The sequence below is a fragment of the Archocentrus centrarchus genome, chromosome 9 (genome assembly GCF_007364275.1).
Source record: "Archocentrus centrarchus isolate MPI-CPG fArcCen1 chromosome 9, fArcCen1, whole genome shotgun sequence".
Lineage (NCBI taxonomy): Eukaryota > Metazoa > Chordata > Actinopteri > Cichliformes > Cichlidae > Archocentrus > Archocentrus centrarchus.
Window position 1 is genome coordinate 16,227,156 of NC_044354.1, and position 24,328 is coordinate 16,251,483.

A 24,328-nucleotide genomic window follows, 5' to 3' on the forward strand; every position below is an offset into this window, starting at 1 on the left:
TGTGTTTCCCTCCCAGCTGTTATCCAATAGCCGAGCTCCTGGTGTGTATATATTGTCTAGGTTCTTGTTAGTTCTTTGTCAGGTCGTTACATGTTTGATGTCGTCTGGTCCCTCCACTCTGTGCTCTCCTTCCGTGTTTCTAGTTACTTTGTAGTTTGTTTTGCTGAACCCGTCCAGCTTTGTTTTCCATGGCTTCCAGCAATAAAGCTGAGATTCTGAGTTCAAGTCTGTCTCTGGTGTCTGCATATTGGGGTCCTAATCTGCCACACACACACACAGCAGTTCATGACAGTCAGTCCACAAAATATTTTCCCAAAAGTCTTGGGGATCAAGTCTTGGGATTTTTGGCAAATGTGAGATTGTGTTCTTTTTGGTCAGCAGTGGTTTTCTACCTTGGAACTCTGCCATGGATGCAATTTTTGCCCAGCCTCTTTCTTATTATTGAATCATGAACCTTAACTGGGGCAAGTGAGACCTGCAGTTCTTTAAATGTTGTTCTGGATTCTTTTCTGACCTCCTGGATGAGTCATCAAAACGTTTTTGGATTAATTTTGGTAGGACGGCCACTCCAGGCCTTTTTCACACAGGGTCAGGTAGGTTTGGCTAGTTCTTTTTCCCCTAACAAATGAAATCATCATTTAAAAACTGCATTTTGTACTTACTCAGGTTATCGCTCGATCTGAAACATGTAAGTGTGACAAATGTGCAAAAAAAATAAGAAATCATGTCAAATACTTTTCTCATTGTATTATACATCACTTTAAGGCTTTTAATTAAGTGGAGCAACCTTTGCAAATTTTAACAGCTGGACTTTGTTTCATAAAAAAATTTGGTGTAATTTATTTATTCATATAAATGTCTTCTCCAGATAAAAATGCTAATTACTTAAATATTACATACGTTAAATATTTTGTAAATGGATTTAGGATCCACTGGAGAATAAAACAAAGTACACAGTACATTATACTAAAACCATTGCATGGCCAGCTTTTTTGGCTTCTTGAATTCCACAGTTGACACATCAGCATTACATGACTCAGAATGAAGTGGTAGGGCTTATCTTTCAATAACACAGCAAGATCGAAAAGTAAACACAGCCTCTCTTGCAACCAGTATCTGAAAAAACAAGAGGCTTCAGCTTTAGCTGTTAGCCTGTGTCTGCAGCTTTCCTGATATCAACAAAGAGGCTGCTGCAGCTCTGCACTGTCTCTGTTGTTGTGGGCGATTGGAATGGACATTTGTACTCTGTTGAAGGGCCGTAAACAAGATTTTCAGCACAGCACTGGCCTGGCCAGGTTGACAGCATTGTCTTATCTGATCCCAAACCAGAGAAAGGCAATAGGACAGACCAGGAAAGCTCAGTTTGAGCCACAGATAAGAAGATGCTAAGAGGAAATGGAAAGGAGAAACAGACAGCTTCCAAGATGGACGTTTTCACAGTTTAACAGCTTGCAACACCTTTACACATCTTTTTAAGGTTTGCTTCATTTTTGTCTCCTTCAGGTTTGTGTCCATGCTAAGCATGACCCTTGATTAAACTAAAAAAATAAACATTAAAAAAAAAAAAAATCAGAACTCATAATATCCACCAGCACATATTCCACAATATTTTTCACTGTGTTTTGACAATAATGTCTTCACATTAATACATTACTGGATGCAGGTTAAACCTTTTAAACGTGAGTCATTATGTAGTATGAAAACAACTTACCTTGTCCTTCCCCTGTTTCTCATCTTGATATACATTCCAGTGCTCTCCATCGTTACTGTAAGCAAGTTTATATGAGCCAACAAACTGGACATGGCCGAAGTCTTTCGCTCCCTGGGTGATGATACCTGTGACCTTAGTTGGCACGAGCAAGTCCACCTAAGAGGAGCAAAGGCCAAGGAGGGATACAAGCAGAGAGAAAGAGAGACAAAGTGGAATGATAAATTCGATTGGCCAAGAAACTCGGGTAGTGAAGTGTCAGATATGCTAAGTTTTCACGATCAAGTCAGCATTTTTCCTTTCGATTTCATCTGAGGATTTACTGAATAAAGACACTGGGCGCAAGTCAAGTCAGTTTCAATTATTCACAGAATATTGAACAACAAGGCTAAGTCCACAATCTCGCCTCAGCAAAACAGAAACTGCATGCTGCAGCAGCTTCTGAGACCCACGCCGCTCCATTTGGGTTAATTTTTAATAGGTTCTCATTTGTTGCAAACAATTTACTGCACAAGGGTTCCAGGCAGTAAATACACAAACTGTTACATTTATTGGCTTTTTAATGTTCAATTATGCTTTATTATTTTGTAAAGTACATAACACTATTAGGCTGAAACTAAAATGAAGTTGAGAAGAATCCCAAGATGCATTCCAAAAACAAACAAACAAACATACACTTTAGAGCAAGGAGATAATAATCTTAAAAAGAATGTTACCACAATGTTAATTATGTCAAATAAATATAGCATGTGTTAAGTGAAAGGCACTGTGCACTAACACGGGTAATTTGTAATATAGTGCTTTAGAAAACATAACAATGTCATAACATTTAAGTGTAGTATTTCTGGAAATAATAATAATAAATAAGTTTTTTTTGCCAGAAATCGGTGTGCAATGTGATGTAATTCTAACAAATTAAAAAAAAAAGGAATGAAATTAATTTTTTTATCTTCCAAAATAGCTTTCTATTTATATGAGCCCTTTGCTTTATAACAGATGCAAGCTAGATGGCAGGTAAAAATGCAAAATAATAACACTGCATGGTGATATTAAAGGAGCTACATTCAGCTGCTCCTTTATGTCCAAATGAACTAAAAAAAATAAAAATAACAGTAACATTGTCTTACTTATCACATACATCAACGTGGCACCAATTTGCTATGAATAGAGGATGAAATGCAGGGTTCCACTCGGCTTTTTTCGCTGTGGCACAGATAGAGGCAAAATTTAGAGGCACAGAGAGCGCATGAGAGAAATCTAAGTATGCAGAGTTATTTCTTTTGCTGAATATGCTGCACACACTGAGACAACCATACATCACACTAATTGGCCTGGTCACAGGCCAACTTATACTGTGTCACACTGTTCTGACAAAACAAAATAGGGCCCCCTCGTAGATTAAACAAATAAGCAAACAAACTAATGCATGAGGTATGGCTTAGTTTCATTCCATCTCCTGGTTTTGACACATTGCAGAACCCTGCAGTGCAGCTTGGCACATCACAAAGCACTTTCCAGTTGACTGCAATATCTGTCGTGATGAGTTAAAAATACAAAAAAAGACACAAATGCAGGACACAGGAGGCTGACAGGTAGTTTGCAGAAGCGAAACCTAAGCCTTAATGACAAGCTGGAGCAATCTAAAAATTCAGGAAACTGGTTCAACAAAGTTCAAAGAAAACAAGGAAACCAAAAACTAAATTTGCAAATCTGTCAAACAGATAGCAGCTTGGGAATACACACACAGACTGACACAACCAATAAGGGAAAAGACTGGACTATAAACGCACAGAAAACGATCAGGGAAACAAAATGCAAATGGGGGGACAGACAAACCCAGGAAGTTATGAAATTAGTAAAATAATAAAATAAAAAGAATGAACATGCAGAAAAACAGAGAATGACAAGAAGGCACAGAAGACTGAGAGGAAAAGGCTCTAAGAAACAGGAGGGAGGTGACTTTACCAAATAAAAACCACAATATTTAAAAAACAAACAAACAAATCATTGTTATGTTGTAAATTTTGTTATTCTTAGTCTTGTGTGCAGGTATTTGAGTACAGGTATGCAACTAGCAGATACAGCACACTATGCATGCATGTTGTAATTGTTGTGAAAACACTATTCATGAAATTCCACCTTCAAATGAGTTCTGCCAACACCTCCATTTTTGCGTAACACCAGTGCTCATTGCTGTTTCGAAGCTGTGGCAGTGGTTTGGAATATTTCCCTGTGATGTATAGTTAAAAAAATAAATAAATAACAGCTCTGTTCTAATGAAAATAATGTCACGCCACCTCCTGAATAAAGGGACCAGAAAGAAATGGTGCCAGAGCCAGCTCGGTTGATTCAGAGGGGCCTGGAACCTTGCATTGTGAGGCTTTGATTATGCTGCAGTTGCAAAACATTGAGGTAATCTTGTTCTATCCAAGCATTCAAGTCTGCCACCAAACAAAGGCATGCTTGAAGGGGAACCAGTAATTGCTGTCACAGGTAGCGGTCAAAAAATACGACCGCCCCTAGCGACGCCGCCTCTCAACACTTTGATGGCCCAAACTGCATTAGGGAGTGAGATAAGCTTGTTAAAGCACGGCCTCTCCTTCAGCCTCCACCTTCTGTTTTTTTTTTTTTTTTCCTCCATCACACTCTCAACCCCATTCTCTCCTCCGTGAGCTTTTAACCCAGGCAACCCAGTCTTTGTAGCAATCTCTGAATGCTCGTGGCGTACAATTTCCAAAGAAGTGAAACATACAGTAAGAATCTATTTTAGGATTTGGCTTTCTGTGTCTGAGATTACAAAATTACGTTTATCTCATATCTAAGCTCTCAGCATTACCATGAGCCACAGAGGCAAAAGGGAGACAGAGTCAGTTCCTTATTTGTACTTTGTCTTTGATGGCTATGTATAAAGAAGAAATGTTTGTCCCCTTCTGTCACACAAACACTTATCTCTCCTTCTCATTAGGAGTTGGTGTTTAAATCTCCGGTTCCTACTGAAAGGCTTTTGCCACTGCAGGATAAAAAGATTAATGCAGAGAGAGGAAGCTATATAGGGAGCCGCATACGGCCCGGTTTCCTATTTTATAAATACAGTACATGCACATATATAGCAACCTGCTCACACGCTCTGTCCAGCTGTGCTGATTTAACTGTATGCAATGAAGACTCATTTAATCTTCTTAGCCTAAGGGAGGTGTGTGTCTGCGTGTGTAATGCATTTGGTCTATACTGTATAATTACAGTGCAGGATTCAGAATTCAACTCACAGAGTTGTGAGGAGGACAGCGCTACGGTCCATAAACCCCACAACAGGGCAGCTATCATTAAAGCTTAAAGATGCAGCAAGAACATTAAAATGTGCTTTTCTGTCTACAGGAAGTCTTCACATACCTGTGGTAGGGGTGTTTACTTAGTCATGAAACTCTAAACAATGTAAACTTCACGGGATCACGCTGAACACGAATAGCTCGCCTTATCACTTTAACTCAGAAATGTCACCTGCTCTGGTAAGGCTTTGCATGAGACCAGGACGAAGCAGAGAAAAAAAATTATGTTGAACAGTGTCAAATTTAGTTTTTAGTGATAGAAAAATGTACATGTGATGCGATTAAAAACAAATGATGACTGTTTTATGTATTCCAGTCAGACTAAAGGTCAAAAATTGCATGTCTCCAGTTTTTGGGGCCGTGGGTCCTGCAGGTTTTCTATCTTACTGGAAAGCTAAACTCGAATGGTTCTCACTGCTAATGACGAGTAACATTAAACAGCAACGGGTATCACTGGTTCTCTCAGTCTTTTATCCATTCATGTGAAATATGCCAAATTACAATTATGTATTTGTGTTCCCAAACAGAACAAATAGTTTTAGTGGTTAAATGTTATGCTTGATTAATTTTTGGCTTCTCAGAGAATTCCAGAATTCCAAATATGACGTCAGGTGAGCGAATTCAGTGATTTATTTTGTTTTTGTTTTTTTCGACAGATTTCTAAAATATTTGTGTTTTCTTGTTTTTATGACAGGTGGTCTAATAAATTCTCTAAGGACTGTTTGTTTCACACAGTGCTGCTAGAGTACTACCACCAAAGGAAAATCGCGAGGATCCGATCAATACTGAGTTTTATGGCACTCAGGCTACCGTTTAAGCTGTTACTTCCTCTCGGTTAAATTGTAATTAGACTGTAATGGCCTTTTAACAGGTATGAATCAGAAAACATGAAACAGCAGCCAGAATTCTTACCAGAAACAAGAAAAGTGAACATATCTGACTGGACTCTACACAGGCTGTCCATTACGTTTAGAACTGATCTTAGGATTATACTTATTACTTTGAATGCCCTTCATGACCTGACAGTTTGTTCTTTTATTCTGTGTGGAAGCACTTTGTTAACAGTGGTTTTGATAAATGCCATTCAAACAAATTTTATTATTGTTATAAACACAGTATGTGATGCAAGGAGTAGAGGTAGTGAAGGTAGGTGAGTTCAAGTACCTTTTGGCTACGATCCAAAGCAACAGCGCACAAGAGAGCTGAAGAAGGCTTACAAGATGAGACCTGCTATGATGTATGGTTCAGACACTGACAAAAAGACACTGACAAAAAGACAGGAGGCCAAGCTGGAGGTGGCAGAGTTGAAGATGCAAAAATTTCCCTTGGGAGCGATCAGGACAAACTAGATTAGAAATGAGCCAATCAGAGGGAAATATCAGGTTGAGTGGTTTGGAGACAAAGTTAGAGAGGCAAGGTGAGATGCTTTGGACATGTGCACAGTCGGGATAGTGGATATACTGTATTGGACAAAGGATGTTGAAGATGGAGCTGCCAAACAGGAGGAAAAGAGGAAAACCGCAGAGAAGATGCATGGATGCAGTGAAAAAGGACATTCAGAGAGGTTGGTGTGACAGAGGAAGATGCTACAGACAGGGTGAGATGGAGGCAGATGATCCGGTGAAGGGAGCAGGCAAAAGAAGAAGAACATTATAAACACAGTACTGTAAGAAAGCACACAAAAAACCCCTGAAAAATCTGATCATTACACTAGTCAGTCATCTGCACCTATAAAGCGTTTATCAGTGGATGTTTAATATATTTCTATAAGAATACAACCCAACCATAACCACCTGATGTCACAGTGTACTTTTTTGATAGACTGATTCATATCGGACTGAGTAAACACAACAGACAGTTGAACCAGTGTGGATGTTTGTAGACTGTTTCTGTTGTTTGCTGATGTGAAGTCAAATGAGGGAGCCATTACATTGATAAGTGGCCCATTTGCATTGACTTAACGTATGAGTTATCAGAGAGGCAGCTGGTGACATGTAATACTGTCTGAAAACAGCATAACATGCCAAATAGCAAACACTTTTATATACAGGTGCAAACCACCTGTCTCCAAAAAAGACCTTTAATCCAAAAAGCACACATGAAATTGCTAAAAAAAAAAAAAAAAAAAAAAAAAATGACGGATGAGGCTGCAGGCAGACAATTTCCAGACAGATGGTTCACTGAGTACAGCACCTCTTTACTGAGTGCAAAAATGAGCCTGTTTGTGTCATGATACCTTTCTGAGCTTAAAGATGTGCCATTGCACACAGAGGTGAGCTGGCTAAGCCCATTTCATAAAATGAACCACTGGTCTGAGTCTCGCTGAGCTTACAAAGTGTTTTTTTTTTTTTTTTTCCGTATGAAAGCACATTATCCAAGTACTATTAAAGTGAAAATGATAATATATAAAATAAAGTGTAATATACTTTTATGGCCTTACTCATCAGTTTCAATGCCTGAAATAAAATTCATTTAAAACTCATATTCATTAATTTAGCTTATTTTTCTTTATTATTATTATCACTGTGACCAATAAACTGGGTGCACGACTTAACATCACACGGGAATTATGAATGGCTCTGGTTTAAATATAGAATCTGGGGAGGTTTTATATTGTCTGGAAATATATGCTTTAATATTAGCTGATTTGCTTGAGAGGATGCTGTTGTCACTTACTCTAATCAGCTCAGATTACATTGTTTTATTACACAATTTAAGTAAACAATAACTATTTGGAACCTGCCTCATGTTACACCTTTTGTTTGCATTACCTAAGGAGGTCTCCTGCTCCATGACTGAATTATGACTCATTCTCTTCTCGCTTCTCCTTACGGAGGCGCACAAACCCACGCACAGACCAACTCTCAATCAACTTCACTTCTTCCTTGTCTTGTTGTTTTCTATTCCACAGTGCTGTGTAAATTATCATTCTTTGTGTTTCAGTAACCATCTGTCTTCCTCAGCCATCTTATATAGAATTTTGAATCAAAGTCCACAAGTTAACAGGCTCCGTGCGTTATAGCACGCAGACCAAGATCTGCGTCCTCCCTCAAATTTCAGTATGATGCACACAGACACACACAGTGAATCTTCCTTTCTTACACCTTTTGTGACAGGGGGTGGTGGGATGTCAGAAGGTATAAATGCCTGCTGAGTTCTCACACAGTGAAAGGAAGGTTCGCAGGCAGTTTGAAGCTGCCCTGGAGCATTTAGCATAGAAAAGTCAATGTCACAGAGGGAAAGCATAACAGGCTGGTCAGTGTGGCAGTGACCATGCTCAGGTATGAACTTAAACTCACTTTTTTTTTTTTCTTTTTACATTTGACTTGAATATATTGATTTCACAAGTTCTACTGTAGATGCTGAAATATGAATCAAATCCAGTCGCCTGAAAGAAACATTTTCATGAGCCATGTCTTTGTCGCGGAGAGTCAGCTGGTTGGCTGGTCAAAGCACATCTCACAGCCAAAATGAGAGGGAAGCAGTAACACAGTGAATTGCAAACACACACATTTGAAAGGCAAACAGTTATACATGCCATGAACATTGCCATGCATTAAACATCCTCCTCTGCACTCTCTTCACTCCTTTCCCTCTCGTCTTCCTGGCAGCACACTCAAATGAAGCAATGCTGCATGTAACTGAATTTAAATTCTTTGTCGCTAAAAATAAGTAATTTTTTTTTTTTTTTGGTACATCTTATCTAACGACACCAGCAGTATAATTTTCATTTATCCGGTGAATGCTAAGGCTGCTAATGTTAGCATTTCAGCATGTCTTTTAAGGCTTGCTCGTGTTAATCAAGCCCATTTTAACTGCTCTGGTGCCAAACACTGCTGGCATTTTACATTTACGCAGTAGGGGTCCTTTGACTCCTCACTCATCCAAAAATTAACATTTGTAAAGAATCACTTGGTGCCATACAGGGCTAAAGTTGTGAAAGTCCTATTTTACTCTAAACCCTGGTATTAAGTCATTTTTGGTGCCTAAACCCAACCAGCAAGTGAAAGCAAAATGAAAAAGTACATGAAAACAAACAGAAAATTACAAATCTCCCAACCCTGAGCCTTCAATATCAGCTGAGAATGTTTATCTATAAACACAGACATATTAGAAAAATAATAAATTACAGAGCCAGACCAATATATCTGCAGGGCCGATATTTCCTCCCATATTAACTATTTGCTATACATAAGTATTGGCATTTACAATGGCCAATAAATTAAAATTGAAGATGTAAAGAAGAGACAGGGGAATCACCCTTCAATCATTTTATGAGTGTTGATGTTGCACAGTCTGCCCACCAGAGGGCAGAGCGTGACATAATCCACAACTTGTAAGGATAACATGAATGACAATAAAAAAAGAAATAAAATGATAGATTCTCTTATATTACACTCTTATATTACCTTAGTAAGGACTCATAAATAACTACATATAAGAAATGTTAATGAAATCTGTTTACGTTTTGTCTGAAAGAAAAAAAAATACAGGCCAGTATATCATATTTCTAAATATCAGTAACAGTATCAGTCTTAAAAATCCTCTATCAGTTGGGCTGTAATAATTTATTAAAACTACTACAGTATGTTGTGAGAAATATGATGATAATACTGTTATTTTTAATCTGGCCTGGGGTGAAAAGTGACGATCCGCTTAACCGTCCCAGCTTGAAACAAAAATACTTTCATTGTTTTTCAGACCTCATTTATCCCATATGTAACTTAACAGAACAACTCCATGCTTTAAAATACAAAGTAGATACTCAGAGTATTAAATGATTATTTAATTCCTGTTTGCGCCAAAACAAAAGCAGACTTTCATCAAAGCACAAACATTACTATCTGAAAAGGTCTCTCTTAGAAACCTTGGATGACATACTGTAGCCATAAAACAGATGGAGCCTCACTTCGGCATGTCAAGTTAAGTCTAAATGGTTGCACTGAAGCAGGGAATTGGTCATGGCAAAAGGAACAGGAAGGAAATCAACTATGGTCATCTGGATCATTTAGAGCTATTACAGCACCAAGAACATCATCTGCAGCCAGCTGCTTTCCATGTCAGAATGAGTGAAGTGAGGAAGTCACATCCACATGCGTAAAAAATGGCCTCGATGGTGCACTAGTAAGGGACTTGGGGAATTTCACACTCTGTTTAATGCTCACCATGGCTAGACATCTGATGGACACTTACTTGCAGCGAAAATCTAAAGCATTCTGTCTCCGTGTGTGATCTTTACTAAACTCAAATCTGTAACTCACGCTGGTGGGAAGAGCATACTGTTGAAATATTAAGCAAGTGTAAAGTGAGCAATGATTTAATGACCTTAAGTAAGGATTTCCATTCTATCAATGATAACATTTTCTGGGGGTAGTGGAAATGAGGCTGCAGTTTAAAAAAACGTTTACTCCGACAACTGCACTTACATCTCACCATGCCACACGGCCTATAACACATTCATATCAAATTCTAACATGTATGGACGCATATGAACACACACTGCACAAAATGGAAAAGATGGAACTGGTGTGCCTCATGAGCAATAAAGAGGAAGTCATGAAATTAGAAAACATATTTCATTTATGGACATAGGTACATGCTGCAATAATATACCTACACAGCCATTACTTGGCTTCAGACCATTCTAAATTCATCATAATACTCTAGCAGGTAGCACTGCTCCTTAAGTTCAGTCCATACTCTCCTGGGTGAATAACATGTCTGATTTGTGTGTACGGATGTGAGCAGGGGATGCCCTGTGTGCCAAGCGATTGCTTCCAGACACGCTGAAGCCACAAGATACACATGCAAAACACAGTGAATGGCTGCTACTGATTTAAGATCTGGCACCTTCACTTCTGACATTTCCTGCAGATCCACAGCATGCTCTGCTGCAGACTCATGAATCAATCATCCCGGGATAAAACAGATAAATGCATCCTGCGTTAGGCCAGAGGGAATGAGGGGAACAGAGGAAGAGAGAGAGAGAGAGAGACGAGGATCAGGATGTGGCGTTGAAGGATAAGATGGCTTCGTTTGATAATGAGAACAAATGAGTTACTTTACACAGATTCTAGACCTGTACATTTAAGGATATCGTGGGAGGGAGGAAATGCTAAAAAAAAAAAAAAAAAACACCCCCAAATAAATCAGAGAAGCAGATGGATTTACCATCCCCTCTATAACTTCATTTGGAAGCTAATTGAATCAGCACACTAGCTGCAGGGAAGCTGAATAAAACAGAGCCAAGAAAGAGTCGTATTGGACGGGATTGAAGTGAGGCTCGGACGATAATGCTTTGACTGAATTTACATCAGGCACGTTTTCAGTTAATGTGCAAATTCTTCTTAAATTCTTGGATAATGTTCTCCAAATAATAAAATTAGCAACAGCTGTGGGGGGAGATTTTTGAATCAACATAGTTACTTTTTATATCTATTCAAATTATATGGAGTGGGTAGCCAGCAGTTAAATATGCGGTAGCAGATGTGTCCCATCTGACATGCTTCTCTACTGAAGTCTGATAAGAGCCCACAGCAATCCCATTTAATATTCAAAAAACTTCCCAAGTTGTAAAATCATTCACACGCTGTCCACAGTTGCACGGTGCAGATTTCTTGCCTTTCTGGAACTGAGCTGGCACGTCAGCTAAAGCAAGCGCTGGCAGAGGGATTTGGAGCCATGGTCATTTGTTAACCTGGCTTACAAAATCTGAACCAGCAGGCAGTGCTGCAGCCCAAGCTGAGGCAAGCACTATTAGCAACTAACCAAAAGAAAAAACAACAAAAAAAAATATTTACCCTGAAAATTGATTGGCTAATATTATTTAGCAGCCTGTCCTCCTTGAAAAAACATAGATATTGGTCGTTTCTGCAAGCACGTTTTATGACTAATACAATACATATATATATATATATATATATATATATATATATATATATATATATATATATATATATATATATATATATATATATATATATATATATATATATATATATATATATATATATATATATATATATATATATATATATATATAGTTGATATATATATATATATAGTTGAGTACTTGAGCACTCAAAGTGCACTTCAGAATTTTGCCCTTCGATACTTCGGCATGCTGACTGGAATAGCACCTTCAGGTGGGCGCGCTCATTTTGGAAACGTACATATAGGTAGTATTTCAAGTCCTGCAGAAACGACAGATACTTGCGTTTGGATTGAGGACGTGTTGCTATTTTGGATGAACTCCACCTGTACAAGCATGGAAGCGGCCTGGCAGATCAGCGTTCATGGAGTTCATGCTTAAAAAATTTTTTCAGCTTCAGTGGCTAAATGCTTATTCACTTCTCAGTGACTGCAACAGAAACCCATTGGATATGTTCGCCCTGTAGCAGTCTCTCTCTTCCATTAGTTCAGAAAGAAAATTTAGCTGCAGGTGTTATTCCTATTGATTCAGTTTTGTATTTAGTGCAGTAGGACAAATAATGATAAAAAGCTGCACAGCCAGAAATAGAGAATGTGATTAGAATGCTGAATAGTCCAATCTACAGGGATGAGTGCCTTTATCTAGTTTCAACCAGATCAATATGACAGTAATACATTTATAAAGAAATGCTGGATTAAGAGGATCCCACATTTGTGCTGCCTAACATTTGTTGTAAAAACAGTTGTCCGTTGCGAGGGATCACGCCTGAAGGACACAGAAGACAGCGACTCACCCTTTAAAGTTCCCAGTGAATTCTTACTGTCTCATGCAAGTTTTTGCAACAAAGTGCTAGTCTTTTGTTCTTGAAATAAAGACACGATCACTGCTATGCCAGACAATAAGAATCCCTCTTAAATCCTTTCATGCCACAATGCCTTTACTCTCTCTGAGGCAGCTTTTCTGTTTTTTTTTTTGTTTTTTTTTTTAGAAAGGACACACTTCATCTTTGCTGCATAAACACTCAAGAAGAGATGAGAGTTTCAATGGGACAAATTAAAGCCATTCTCCTCTGTGGATGGATGAGACAAACACCCAGCTAATTCTATTGATTAAAAGAAATAGAGTTTGTTGTCAGCAGTGCTGTATTTGAAGCAGCGATTTGATTAGGAAGCTGTGCTCGGCAAAATTGGTGAAATGATAATACCCCGGTTTGATTATATCAAATGCATGCTCACAGGCACTAAGCAGGAATCAATCTTGCATCACAACTACTTATTGTTTGCTCTTGTCTCTGATCCACATGAGAAACTTCTCTATGTGAAGTATCAACGTGCACTAATGCTTTATGAACAAACACTGTGGGTGATTTACTTCAATAGTCTATTAATTAATGCACTTTTAAAGTACAAGGACATTTTGAATTAGACTATGAATTACACTTTCAAACGATTAAGACTGATGAATACTTTCCGAGAATAAACAAAACAAATTCAAGATTATAATCAATAACTAATATGTCTGAAATTAATTTACTGACTTTAACGTTCAGATCCGATTATACAATTCTATCTAATGAATGAAGGAATGTCCACAGATGTGTATGTGTATGTTTGCGCACTAATTTTGATGCATGGCTACTCTGGAACAAGGTAAGTGGAGTGATGAGCTGGATCTTTGGTTTAGATAAGTGGTGGTGTAATTTTTCAGGTGGGAGATCACACTCTTTCATTCAGATATAATTTTTTTTCTGCAGTTTATAAATACAACTTTACTGACTGCGGCACTGAACATTACTGATGCTAACATGTCTGTGAGAGTTAGCGAGATGAAAGCTGCGTCCAAATTCAGGGGCTGTATCCTTCGAAGGCCGCATTTGTAGGCTGATTACGCCACAGTGAGGCGACGAAGGCTGTCCAAAGTCAAAGGCTCTTCCAAATGCGGTCGATGAATGTGTCTTTCTTTTCCCTAGATTTGAAGATGGGATTAATTGCGCAGCATTGAGGCAAGAATGTAGATGTGTAAACCTCAAATATCTGCTCGGTTTATAAAGATATCGCTTAATTGTCCGTTCCCACTCCTTTAACAACTAGCTTTCAGCTGACCAGGCAGTCGAGGCTCACAATACCCAGAGAGAACGCCTGACTCCCGGCACATCGTTTTCAAACCCCCACTGGTATTTGCTGCTGAGTGCAAGTTAAACACGTAATTTAATCAGAGGATATCTAACAGCTGATATTGAGTTTATTTCAGTATTTCATTTGTTCCTGAGCAAACCAGGTTGGCTGAGATTAAAGTGAAGCTTCATAACTGGATAGTTTAATTTAATGTCTTACTGGAGAGCTGTCAGTATATGTGGAAATGAATCATTCGCTCATCTTTATTCCTTGATGTAGAAATGTGCTATACGTGTTTTAATAGCTTATTTTAAGTTAAAGCTGACATTAAATAAATAAATAATAATAATAAAAACAAAAAACTAGCAGAAGTTTGGGCTCCGTTTTAACAGCATCATTTCCACAGCTGTAATTTGCGAGGTCAGGTCAGGACAGGTCAGGACAGCAGCTATGCTGAAGTAAGTGCAGGTGACGCAGATATGAAAACTAGACCATCCAATTTCACAGCCGCTCACTTCCAGCCTTGATGGTTTCAGAAGGAGCTACGTAGACCAGGTCCTTCGAAGGATGCTGCCCCTGATATTGGACACAGCTAAAGACAAGCTAAATGATTGCAAGATCATGGGTCCTGGATCCTTGTCCACAACAATACAGCAAACATTTATTTCAACTGGTTTACCACTGTTTAAATTGTTACGACCTGCAGCACACTGAAAAGTTACACTTTAAGCTAAAATCCATTAATACTGCTGTTTGCAAAATCTTTTTTATTTAAATGTTTGCTTTCTGAGTTTGCTTTATGTCCACTTCTTCTGCTGCTTCTCCCTTTGATCTCTCTTTTTAAACATGTATTAATTGGTCAGTGGTTATTTGCTGTAAGGTTACATGTGTTATTGGCTCCCTAAAATTCACACAAATCTGCTTCACTCATTTATCATCCATCCATTCATCCATCCACTTTCTTTTGCCTATGCAATGCACGGTCATGAAGGGGTTGCAGCCTGCACCAGCTGTCATAGAGTGTGAGGTGGGTTACACCTTGGACAGGTCATCAGTCTGTCTCAGGACTAAGACAGAGAGACAGACAACCATTCACACTCACATTCACACCTGCGGCCAATTGGGAATCCCCAATTAACCCAACACGTGTTTGGACTGCTGGAAGAAGCCCCGTGTCCACACTCCACCCAGAAAGGCTCCAGTCAGGCACTGAATTCAAACCCAGGACCTTATTGCTGTGAGGCAACGGTGCTAACCACCGCATCTTTAATTATCAACCGCACATAGCAATGAAATAATAGGGTTACTATGAATGAACACTGAGGATATTAATGAAACAGAGACTGCTCCGTGAATTTCAAGACGAGGATAAGGAGAGAAGAAGAACACGACCGGTTACAGCTGAGCAATAGTCTGATCATTCCATTTTAAATGTTAGGTTGTATCTATCTGAAATGCTGCTTGTACTGTGCCTATCCTGAACACGATGAGACTAATCTCTCACATTAAGCCTGCTGGGAGTCTCCTCTGGTATAACCACGGCCATCCCTTTTTGGTCCTGACAGACTCTGGATTCAAGACGTGCTTCATATTAAGAGCATTGGACCATGAATTAAATATATCCACTTGCCTTGGATGAACAGTGCTTAGTGACTTTTACACTTCTCTCTCTGGGAATCTTACTTCCCTAAAAGGCATTAATACTGTACGAAATGCCTTAAGTATGTGAAGGTAGCATTGCCATTGTCTCCATGACATTGAGGGATCCTTTAACTTTCTTAAATATGCAAATCACAAAGAGGTGCTCAACTGAGTGAAAAGTATTTTTCCCATAAAAAAACACAGCAATATAGCCGGGTCACTAACCCATCCTAGAACATGATGTTTTTAAGGAACAAGCATTAAAGCAATGCTCATATAAACTGAGAAGGCTTCAGATAAAAACTTCACAGGTCAGGACTGCTCTGTTAACACATGGTCCATTTCTTGAGAAATGAACCAGGGCAACCAAACCAAACAAACCACCAGTTACTATCCTCCGCCATATGCACCGAGCTTCTGCAGGCAGTCATAAAGCTTGGTATTTCATTCATAGTGATTCACAAATACAAAGAATGGATGGAGATATGTACCAGATCCTGATGATGCAATGATGATTATGTAACATGCTGTAGGTTGAGCTACCCTCTTGCTACATTCAGAGTGTTTGTCTGTGGGTGACAGACTGTCATTACATGTCTGTCTCTAATGTCCTTTGGTGACAGTGTTGGGCTTTTGTCAAAGCCAAAAAAACGGGAGAGACCAAACTATCTCCTGGCTGGCCTTCATCATTTTTAGTAAGCACTGACTGCACAGGCTGATTTGGCCAAAGTCAAGAAATAAATGGCTGAAACCCAATTCTGTCATACACCCTGTAATGTTTCCTGATGATTGCCAACTTCCCAACCCTACTGAATTTAAATTTTTTGGATCAGAATAGTTTATTCTGACCATCACAGCCATTTAGGATGAGAGTCATTTCTTTAAAATCCACCCTCTATTTCTGCACATAATATTGGCATTCAAGAAACGTATTCAGTATAAAGTAGTGCTACTACTAGCTACCTTGATCCCAGCTGTGTCTTTGACAGTTCTTGTGCCACTTCATATTGCTTCCCCTGTCTTTGCCCAGTGTGTTTTCTCCGGTTGAGCATGCAGTACTTTACCTGCTGCATTGCCAATATTTACCTCATCAGCATCCGCCTAAGTAAACCCCCACTATCATAGTTCACATTAATTATGTGTGCTCTGCTCTGCATGTTAGTTTACAGTTTCTCTTTTTTTTTTTTTTTTTTTGTGATCCTGTAACTTCACTGCCCTGCATTCAATAAACCCATGCTACAAACTAAACAGTGATAATATTTGGGCAAATCTGTCTAATACAGTGTAAACAGCAGTGTTTGTTCACAAATATAACTGATGGATCAGTGGGATTTACTTATAGAAACCACAGAAACCCTGAGTCGTCAGCATCGATGCTGTGCTTGAATCCATAAAATCTAATGCTAGACTCTAAGTTTAGATGAATGTTTGACTGTTTGCTGAGTAAAGCATTAGTCCCTTTAGTAAAAGGGGGTACTGTACTTCTTTCAAAGTTTTCACACATACTGAGCTCACTCTGTATCATCAGAGGCTGAGGTGATTATTGGGGTGCCACAGCTGCACACCACACATATTCATCATTTTAAGGAGATAATTGGGTGTGAAAACCTTGGAGACAGGGGATAACAAATGAACCACCAGACCAGAATCGTGCTGATAACTTGTTTTGTAACCTTCGCAGGCTACAAATAAATATAACAAGTTGCAAATTAAGTGATGTATTTTGCATTACCTATGTCTACACAAGGCCATGCTTACACAACACCATGCATTAGTGTATTACATGTCCCACTAATGTGTGGCTGCATCTGATAATTATTTACTTTACAGATATAGAGCACATTGTAATGAAGGTACACAATTTAAGGAATAATACAAGAAAAAAAACACAATAAATGCAAAGAGCATTTATTGTGAAATGAATTCCTTGTGCTGAAGCATTTTAAGTTCCTGAAGGTTCTGCGAGTGTTGGTATCACTCCCTTCCACTAGAGGGCTCCAATCATTGTTTACATTTTTGTGCTGTCTGACGTGCAAGGAAGAAAGAGACACGATAGCCTTTTCAGCTACAGAGAGCCAAACAGAAAAAACAAAGCAGACAAAGATTAAACCTGTCACTTAACTATCCAAATAACATTGCCCCAATGTGGTAAGTTGATCTGATTATTGTCAAACATTTGTTTAATTGTGTAAACGGACGTTGTGTTGTTTTGAAGATGTAAACTATCGTTGTTTTGCATAAAAGTGAAATACGTTTTCCCGCATGGGTTTTCAAAGGAGATATGTCGCTGTATTCAATCAGAATATCCGTGAGATGCACAAATTCGGTTTAATTTTGTGTTTAGATCTGTAAGATCCTCATAATGTGTAATCTGATGTGTTGTTGCATTTGTTTAGAGTATAAAGCTAAGCGTCTTGACAGTTTATCAACCTGGAAAATGTAATGTTAGAGATTGTAAAGTGTTTAAATGCTGAATTTGAATCTCAGAGTTATAAGTGATTAATCTAGCACAACCTTAAATGTGAGTTATTCAGACGGTTTATAGTGAAAGGTTCTAAATTTGTGTTTATTTGTATTATGATCTTAAATATTGTAATTTCATTTTATTTACAGTTTAACCGGCTGTCATTAGGCTGTGTATAGCCAGAGGGCAATAAAAAAAAACAACTACAACAAAACAACAAGTTTATGTTATTCGTAACAGCGAGTTCTAATAAATGTATATCAATACCAGTAGTGTAGCTGAGTGTCAACAAATGGCTTGACTAGAAAACCCAGAACCTGTTCAGTGCTGCCTACGACATGAGATGCAAATGCAGGTTTCGGCGTTCTTGCCAAGTCATTTGTTAACTGCGACCAAATTAAATATGAGGGAAGAGACAAAACCACTTCATTTCAAACTTGTTTACTTGTTTGTCTGAGGCATGGTTTCTCATAATCCACAGTAAAAACTCTTCACAGTCCTGAACAGTGCTTGTCAGGAAATTTGCAGCACACTTGTTGCTGTAACAGAACCACTATGAAACTGGAAAGTAGCAACTGTCTCTCTAGCAATTTCTCTCTGCAATGTGGACATGTTAATGTGCATAATTAACTAATCAGCTTATGCCAGCTCAAACATTTGGCAGCTCCGTCTGACAGCTTCAGCTCCTCTCTTGAAAACATCTTGAAATGTTCTGGTTTAGTCTCCGTCTGTGTAATTTTATCCCCTGTCAGAACAGAATAGCTTTAGCTTGTTGGGTGACCGAGAGGTCCAGCTCTCGGTGCTTTTTTTTTTTAACACATAAAAGCTTGCTCTGGCAAAATTAAAAGGAATGTAATTGTTGAGCATTAGTCTGGTAAAAATATTACTAACTACAGAATGTTAATTGCACAGTTAGATCAAATAATTATAACAAATGTGATTACTAAGTGGAGAAATGTCTTACTTTTTTCATTTTAAGGACAGTACATTATTTAGGGACGTACTTTCCACATTTACTGGTCGATTGGTTGGTTGATGTCCTCTCTCCTGACCAAAGACTCATTGGCTTGACAAATGCCAGCGTTCAATAAGCAGAAAGGTGCTACTTCAATAGCCTTTCAGGATTCATCCATTACTTTAGCTAGGGAAAGATACAGACTACATCTACAACACATCAGACTCACCCAGCCTAACGGTGACTGCTCGGTCTAACCTAATCAACATTTGCATTTACTGAACATTTACTTTGAGGTGTCTTCAGATTAACTGGCTGCATTCTGAATGCAAGCAAAGGCTTAACATCCAACAGGGCGTATCATCTGAAATTGGTAAGACAATCTGTGCTAGGTTGTTGTTCCAACAACCTTCATTACAGCACCTGAGTGTGAATGCATCAGGAGTGGCATATTTCATTGTGTTTGGTCTAAAATTTGTTTTACTGAGCCACGGCTTAGTATATATGTATCAGTACCTAAGCTGATACTCATCAGTTGTTACCTTCCTCCATGATATGTTAAAAAAAATGGAACAGATTGGCCCATTGTCACAACTGCCTGAGCTGGAGTTATTATCAGGCCAATATCTGTTAGAAATGTGTAGAAGATATTCTGATGAGAGTAAAAGGCTAAAGATAAAATCTGTATATCAAATCATTTCTGTTGTTTACATTAAGGAATCTATGTTATATAATATGGTGCATGCAGAAGGTTTTTACACTGTGTCCAATCTGCAAAAGAGCGGTTGTCTTGATTAATAGGAATACTTATTTTATCATTAAGGCTGATTAATTCCATTAGTCTGTGAGGTTTTAAGTCGTTCAGTAATGCCACTGTGAATCAGTTATTTGCCATGGCAACGAGTAGAAAGAGGACACTAATTATAGTAGGAGTTTAACAAATGCGTATAAGATGATCGCTAAATATTTAAAATGGTCATTACAAACAGCTGTATCAATAGACTTTACAGTATGGGACTCTCAAATGCCGACTTTTAAAAGCTGGATATTGTATATCCTTGTGCGCACAGAAATGGTCCTTGGCAATGGGAGCCATTGATTTTCTCACTTTGTCTGTATGGCATCTCCTCTTTCCTGCCAGCACAGCATGTAATATGAGACTGCAAGTTTCCTTTTACCCAAAGCAATCAATTTTGCTTAGCCAAACTCCCTAGCATGGATGGAGCCTGCCTAAGCACCTGTCTCCATCGACATACAGCCCTGTGTGCCGTCACTGTCTAAAAAAAGCTTTCAGCGTAATAAAAAACATGTCTGAATCAAGACCCGACCAATCTAATAAGAGCCAGACCAGTCAGTATGACTACAGAACGTTAACTGTGTCACTGCTAGGGAGGGGGGTATGTGCGAGCGAGTCTGCTAGAAAGGCCAAGAAATCAAAGAAATCACTCTGATCTTCAATTCCCTGATGAGATAATCCACATCACATTTTCTTCTATGCTATCACTTTTACAGCATGAAGTAAGATCTGGTTTCTCACTTTAAAAGCAAAAAGCTTTTATGACTTTTTTTAATAAAAAAAAAAAAAATCCAATATGAGGCCATACATGAGGGAATTCTGAGCCTGACTGAGTCTTATTGATATCTATCTGAAACTCCCTTAGCCACCATCAATCTCACATATTGTTAAACAGAAAGACTGGGAGGTAAACGTTCACTTAGAGACGTATCTTGTCCCTTTCAGGAGACATGTTTAGCCTTCACTTCTGTAATGAAAACAAATACATGGGCTGGTTTCATAGAGATAGAAAGCCTGGACTGCAGCCAGTGATAACAGGGCTAAACTCTTCCAACTGAGGCAGTGTGGGTGTTCAAAAAGACTGACATGGAAATAAACAGAATTTACTACCTATTACAGCCTGTTTCCAAGAAGGATACTGAGAACTAGCTAACAAAGGTAGGATTTTAATAGATAATTTAATTCTCAGCTGGCATGAACAGTGAAGTCCTTCCCTATGAAATATAATTGAATCCATTGGCATGCATTACCATGCACAACCATCAATTACTATGCCAGTGAGGTAAGAGCTAATCCTTCATCAGAGTGAAAGCCAGCTATCTGCAAGAGCAGGGCTGTCTGTTGTTCATTTTCCCGCTAATATATTGATTTATCTCTACAGTAGCTGCAACAGATAACAGACTTGGCTCAGATTACATCTTACCTGTAGCCACTGTGACTGGTCACTATGACCAGCTGTCCAAGCATTGACCTTGCCCTGTTTGTCTAAACGGGCTTTCCCAGGCTCCCAAGTGAACATATCCATGTTGAGTGTCCTGAAGATGCTGGAGGCTGTGACCTGATAGTCCTGGATATGGCCTGACTTCATGCCCAGTGGTTCAGAACAGCCTGGCAACAACAAAAGCAGATATGCTCTAAACTGTTTTTTTCTTTTTTTTTAACATCAAACCCCAGCAACCCCCCAAAAACATATTTCAGCGCTGATAATACTTGAAAAAAAAAAGTGCAAAGTGGAACAACTGTGCAAGAGGCATACTGGAGTGGATTTCCAAATTATGTATGATTTATTTATGATAATGATGATGATTAGTGTATTCAGTTGGATGATGAAATCACACTCACCTGTTAGCTCACATCCGAGCAGCTCCATGCGTAAAGTACAGTGCCTCCTGCAGACTTGGGGGTAAATGCGCACGTACTGGGCTTCAATGGGAGGGGTGAAGGAGTTGGCTGATGGAGCGTTGTTATCGACATTTCCTCTGAAAATCTGTTGTAAGGGATGAAATAACAGCAGATGGGGGGTGGGGGAGGATGGTGAAGCAGATCAGTCTGCAATAATGTGGCAGTCTATCTGCTGCTGTCTCTAGTGTCTACTCCATACTCAACAAATTGCTGTCATTCAAGGTCAATGAGCTAGAATTACAGGGAAAAATAGACAATTTCTCGCACCATTTGAGCCAGTAATTCATAAGAACAGTGGTGTATTTTAAATTAGTGCTCCAATTACATCACTTTACCTTCTGGAGTGTTTCATCCAAATCGCTGAAGATAGCCTGACAGAAACTATATGATTTGAGCACAGAATGTACAAACACAGACATTTTTTTCTTTTCTGTATGTCCAGCATTGACTGATCAAAAAAAAAAAAGAAAAAAAGTTGAGCTCTAAATGAGCACATAATATTAAAGTCCAGCCGTAGAGTGTACAAATCTGATAATATATTTGCTAATAAGTTTGGAGGTCTGGGTGTTTCGGAGTTCGGCCAAAGAGAGGACAGCAGCGGCTTGCTGTCAGGAATGATAGAATGCTCTGTGGCCTATTTGGTGGCTGTTCATCCCCAAATAGTATAAAAATTCAATCTAGAAGTCATAAAAGTAGAGGGGGGTAAGGGGCAGCAGGATGGGCCCGGTGTGTGCTAGCTAATTAAAAAGCCATCTCATCATGTCCTCCACCCTGTCCTTGACTGAGTGCACAGTCTCTAGTCGATGTGTGCGCGCATGTATGAGTGTGTACTTTGTCTGTCTACTACAGAACAAGAAGCAATGGGTGACAACTGATGCGTACGCCTGTGTCTGTGTGCAAGTGTCTCACCATATCCTCATCTTTGCCCTTGACTTTGTATGTTCTCCAGGTCTTCCCATCGTCACTGTAGGCTACTTTGTAAGACTTGACGTACTCTGGACTGCCGATACGCTTTGCACCCTGGGTAATTAGGCCTGTGACCCTCATTCTCCTCTGCAGGTTTATCTGTGGAGTAGGAAAAAAAAAATGTAAAATGAAATTCCAGCTTCATTTTCAGACACTATATATAGAGGTATAAGTGTGCATTTATGTCTGTGCATGCATGTCATCCGAGTTCATTTTCACCTCCTTGTATCTTTTTTGTCAGGGCCATCTATCTTATTCTAAAAGTCTGTGTTCATATTGAACATTTAATCAATTCTACACCCCATATCCAGTGTGCCCACACTGTGTAAACTGTCAATATGGTACCAGTGTAAAGCAGCATGGTGAGCCAAGAGGAAAAAGAGGTACTAAGAAAGAGGAAAATGATGAATGGTTTCCATAGATCCTACTTAGCACCCACAAAGCAGAGTCATTACACACAGATTCCAGTTTCTTTCCCTGCACAGCTCATTTTGATAGAATATATGCTCATGGGTCATGGGTACACCTTGCTAGTATTGCGTTGGACCCCTTTTGCATGCTGCTGAGCCATGATGTAACTCTACTGTTCCAACACAACCTAAAGATGCTCTTTTGGAATGAGATCTGTACAGTGAACTCATTGTTCTTTTCAAAAAACTAGTCTGACATGATTTGAGCTTTTGTTATCCTGCTGGTTTACGTCAAATTGTCCAGTTTTGGTGAGCCCATGCAAATATTTGCTGCAGTTTCCTGTTCTTAGCTGACAGGAGTGACACTCAGTGTTGTTTTCTGTTGCTGTAGCCCATCTGCTTCGAGGCTTGATGTGTTGTGCATTCAGAGATGCTTTTCTGCATACCTTGGTTGTATTGAGTGGTTATCTGAGTTACTATTGCCTTCCTATCATCTCGAAGCAGTCTGGATATTCTCCTCTGTCTTCTGCTATCAACACAGCATTTTGACCTAGAGAACTGCTTCTCACTGGATATTTTCTCTTTTGTTGACCATTCTCTGTAAATCAGCAGTTTCTGAAATACCTGCCTGGCACCAACAACCATGCTACGGTCAAAGTCACCTAAATCACCTTTCTTCCCCTTTCTTGGATACAAAGTCATAAGAAACGCTTTAATGTTTGCATGACAGCATTTTACAAAAAAAGATATTATTAAAGTTGAACTTATAATTGTCATGTGGATGACATGCACACAATGGCTCCCTCAATCAGTGGCCAGCATCGCTTCCAATATCAGAGCACAGGACATGAGCATAACACAACACAACACCAGCTTGTCTCAGTGATAGTGGTGAATTTTACATTCCCGAGCAACACTGATAGACTGAAGGAAACCTCAGCCTATCACACCGGTTGATTTTTCTCATTTTACAACTGCAGCAAGCTTGAGAGACCTATAAGTAATATTACACCCGCCACATCAATGCTTTCCTATAGTCTTTGTCTTCAATCTGTCAGCACTGGTTAAAAAAATGCCACTCGCCCTGTAATTTCTGTTGAGCTTGTATAAAAAAA

At 39.0% G+C, this 24,328-nt stretch overlaps 1 protein-coding gene across 3 annotated transcripts in view; it reads right to left on the reverse strand.

Annotated features, from left to right (window-relative positions):
* The window catches only part of edil3a (EGF-like repeats and discoidin I-like domains 3a), a 125,662-nt gene that overhangs the window by 12,530 nt on the left and 88,804 nt on the right, over positions 1-24,328 (reverse strand). For all 3 annotated transcript variants that reach the window (XM_030738297.1, XM_030738295.1, XM_030738294.1), the window contains 4 exons: positions 22,747-22,902; positions 21,778-21,922; positions 21,359-21,543; positions 1,712-1,867 (listed from right to left, as the gene is read on the reverse strand). In XM_030738297.1, the coding sequence (XP_030594157.1) occupies positions 1,712-1,867; positions 21,359-21,543; positions 21,778-21,922; positions 22,747-22,902 (642 nt within the window). The remainder of the gene's footprint in view (positions 1-1,711; positions 1,868-21,358; positions 21,544-21,777; positions 21,923-22,746; positions 22,903-24,328) is intronic.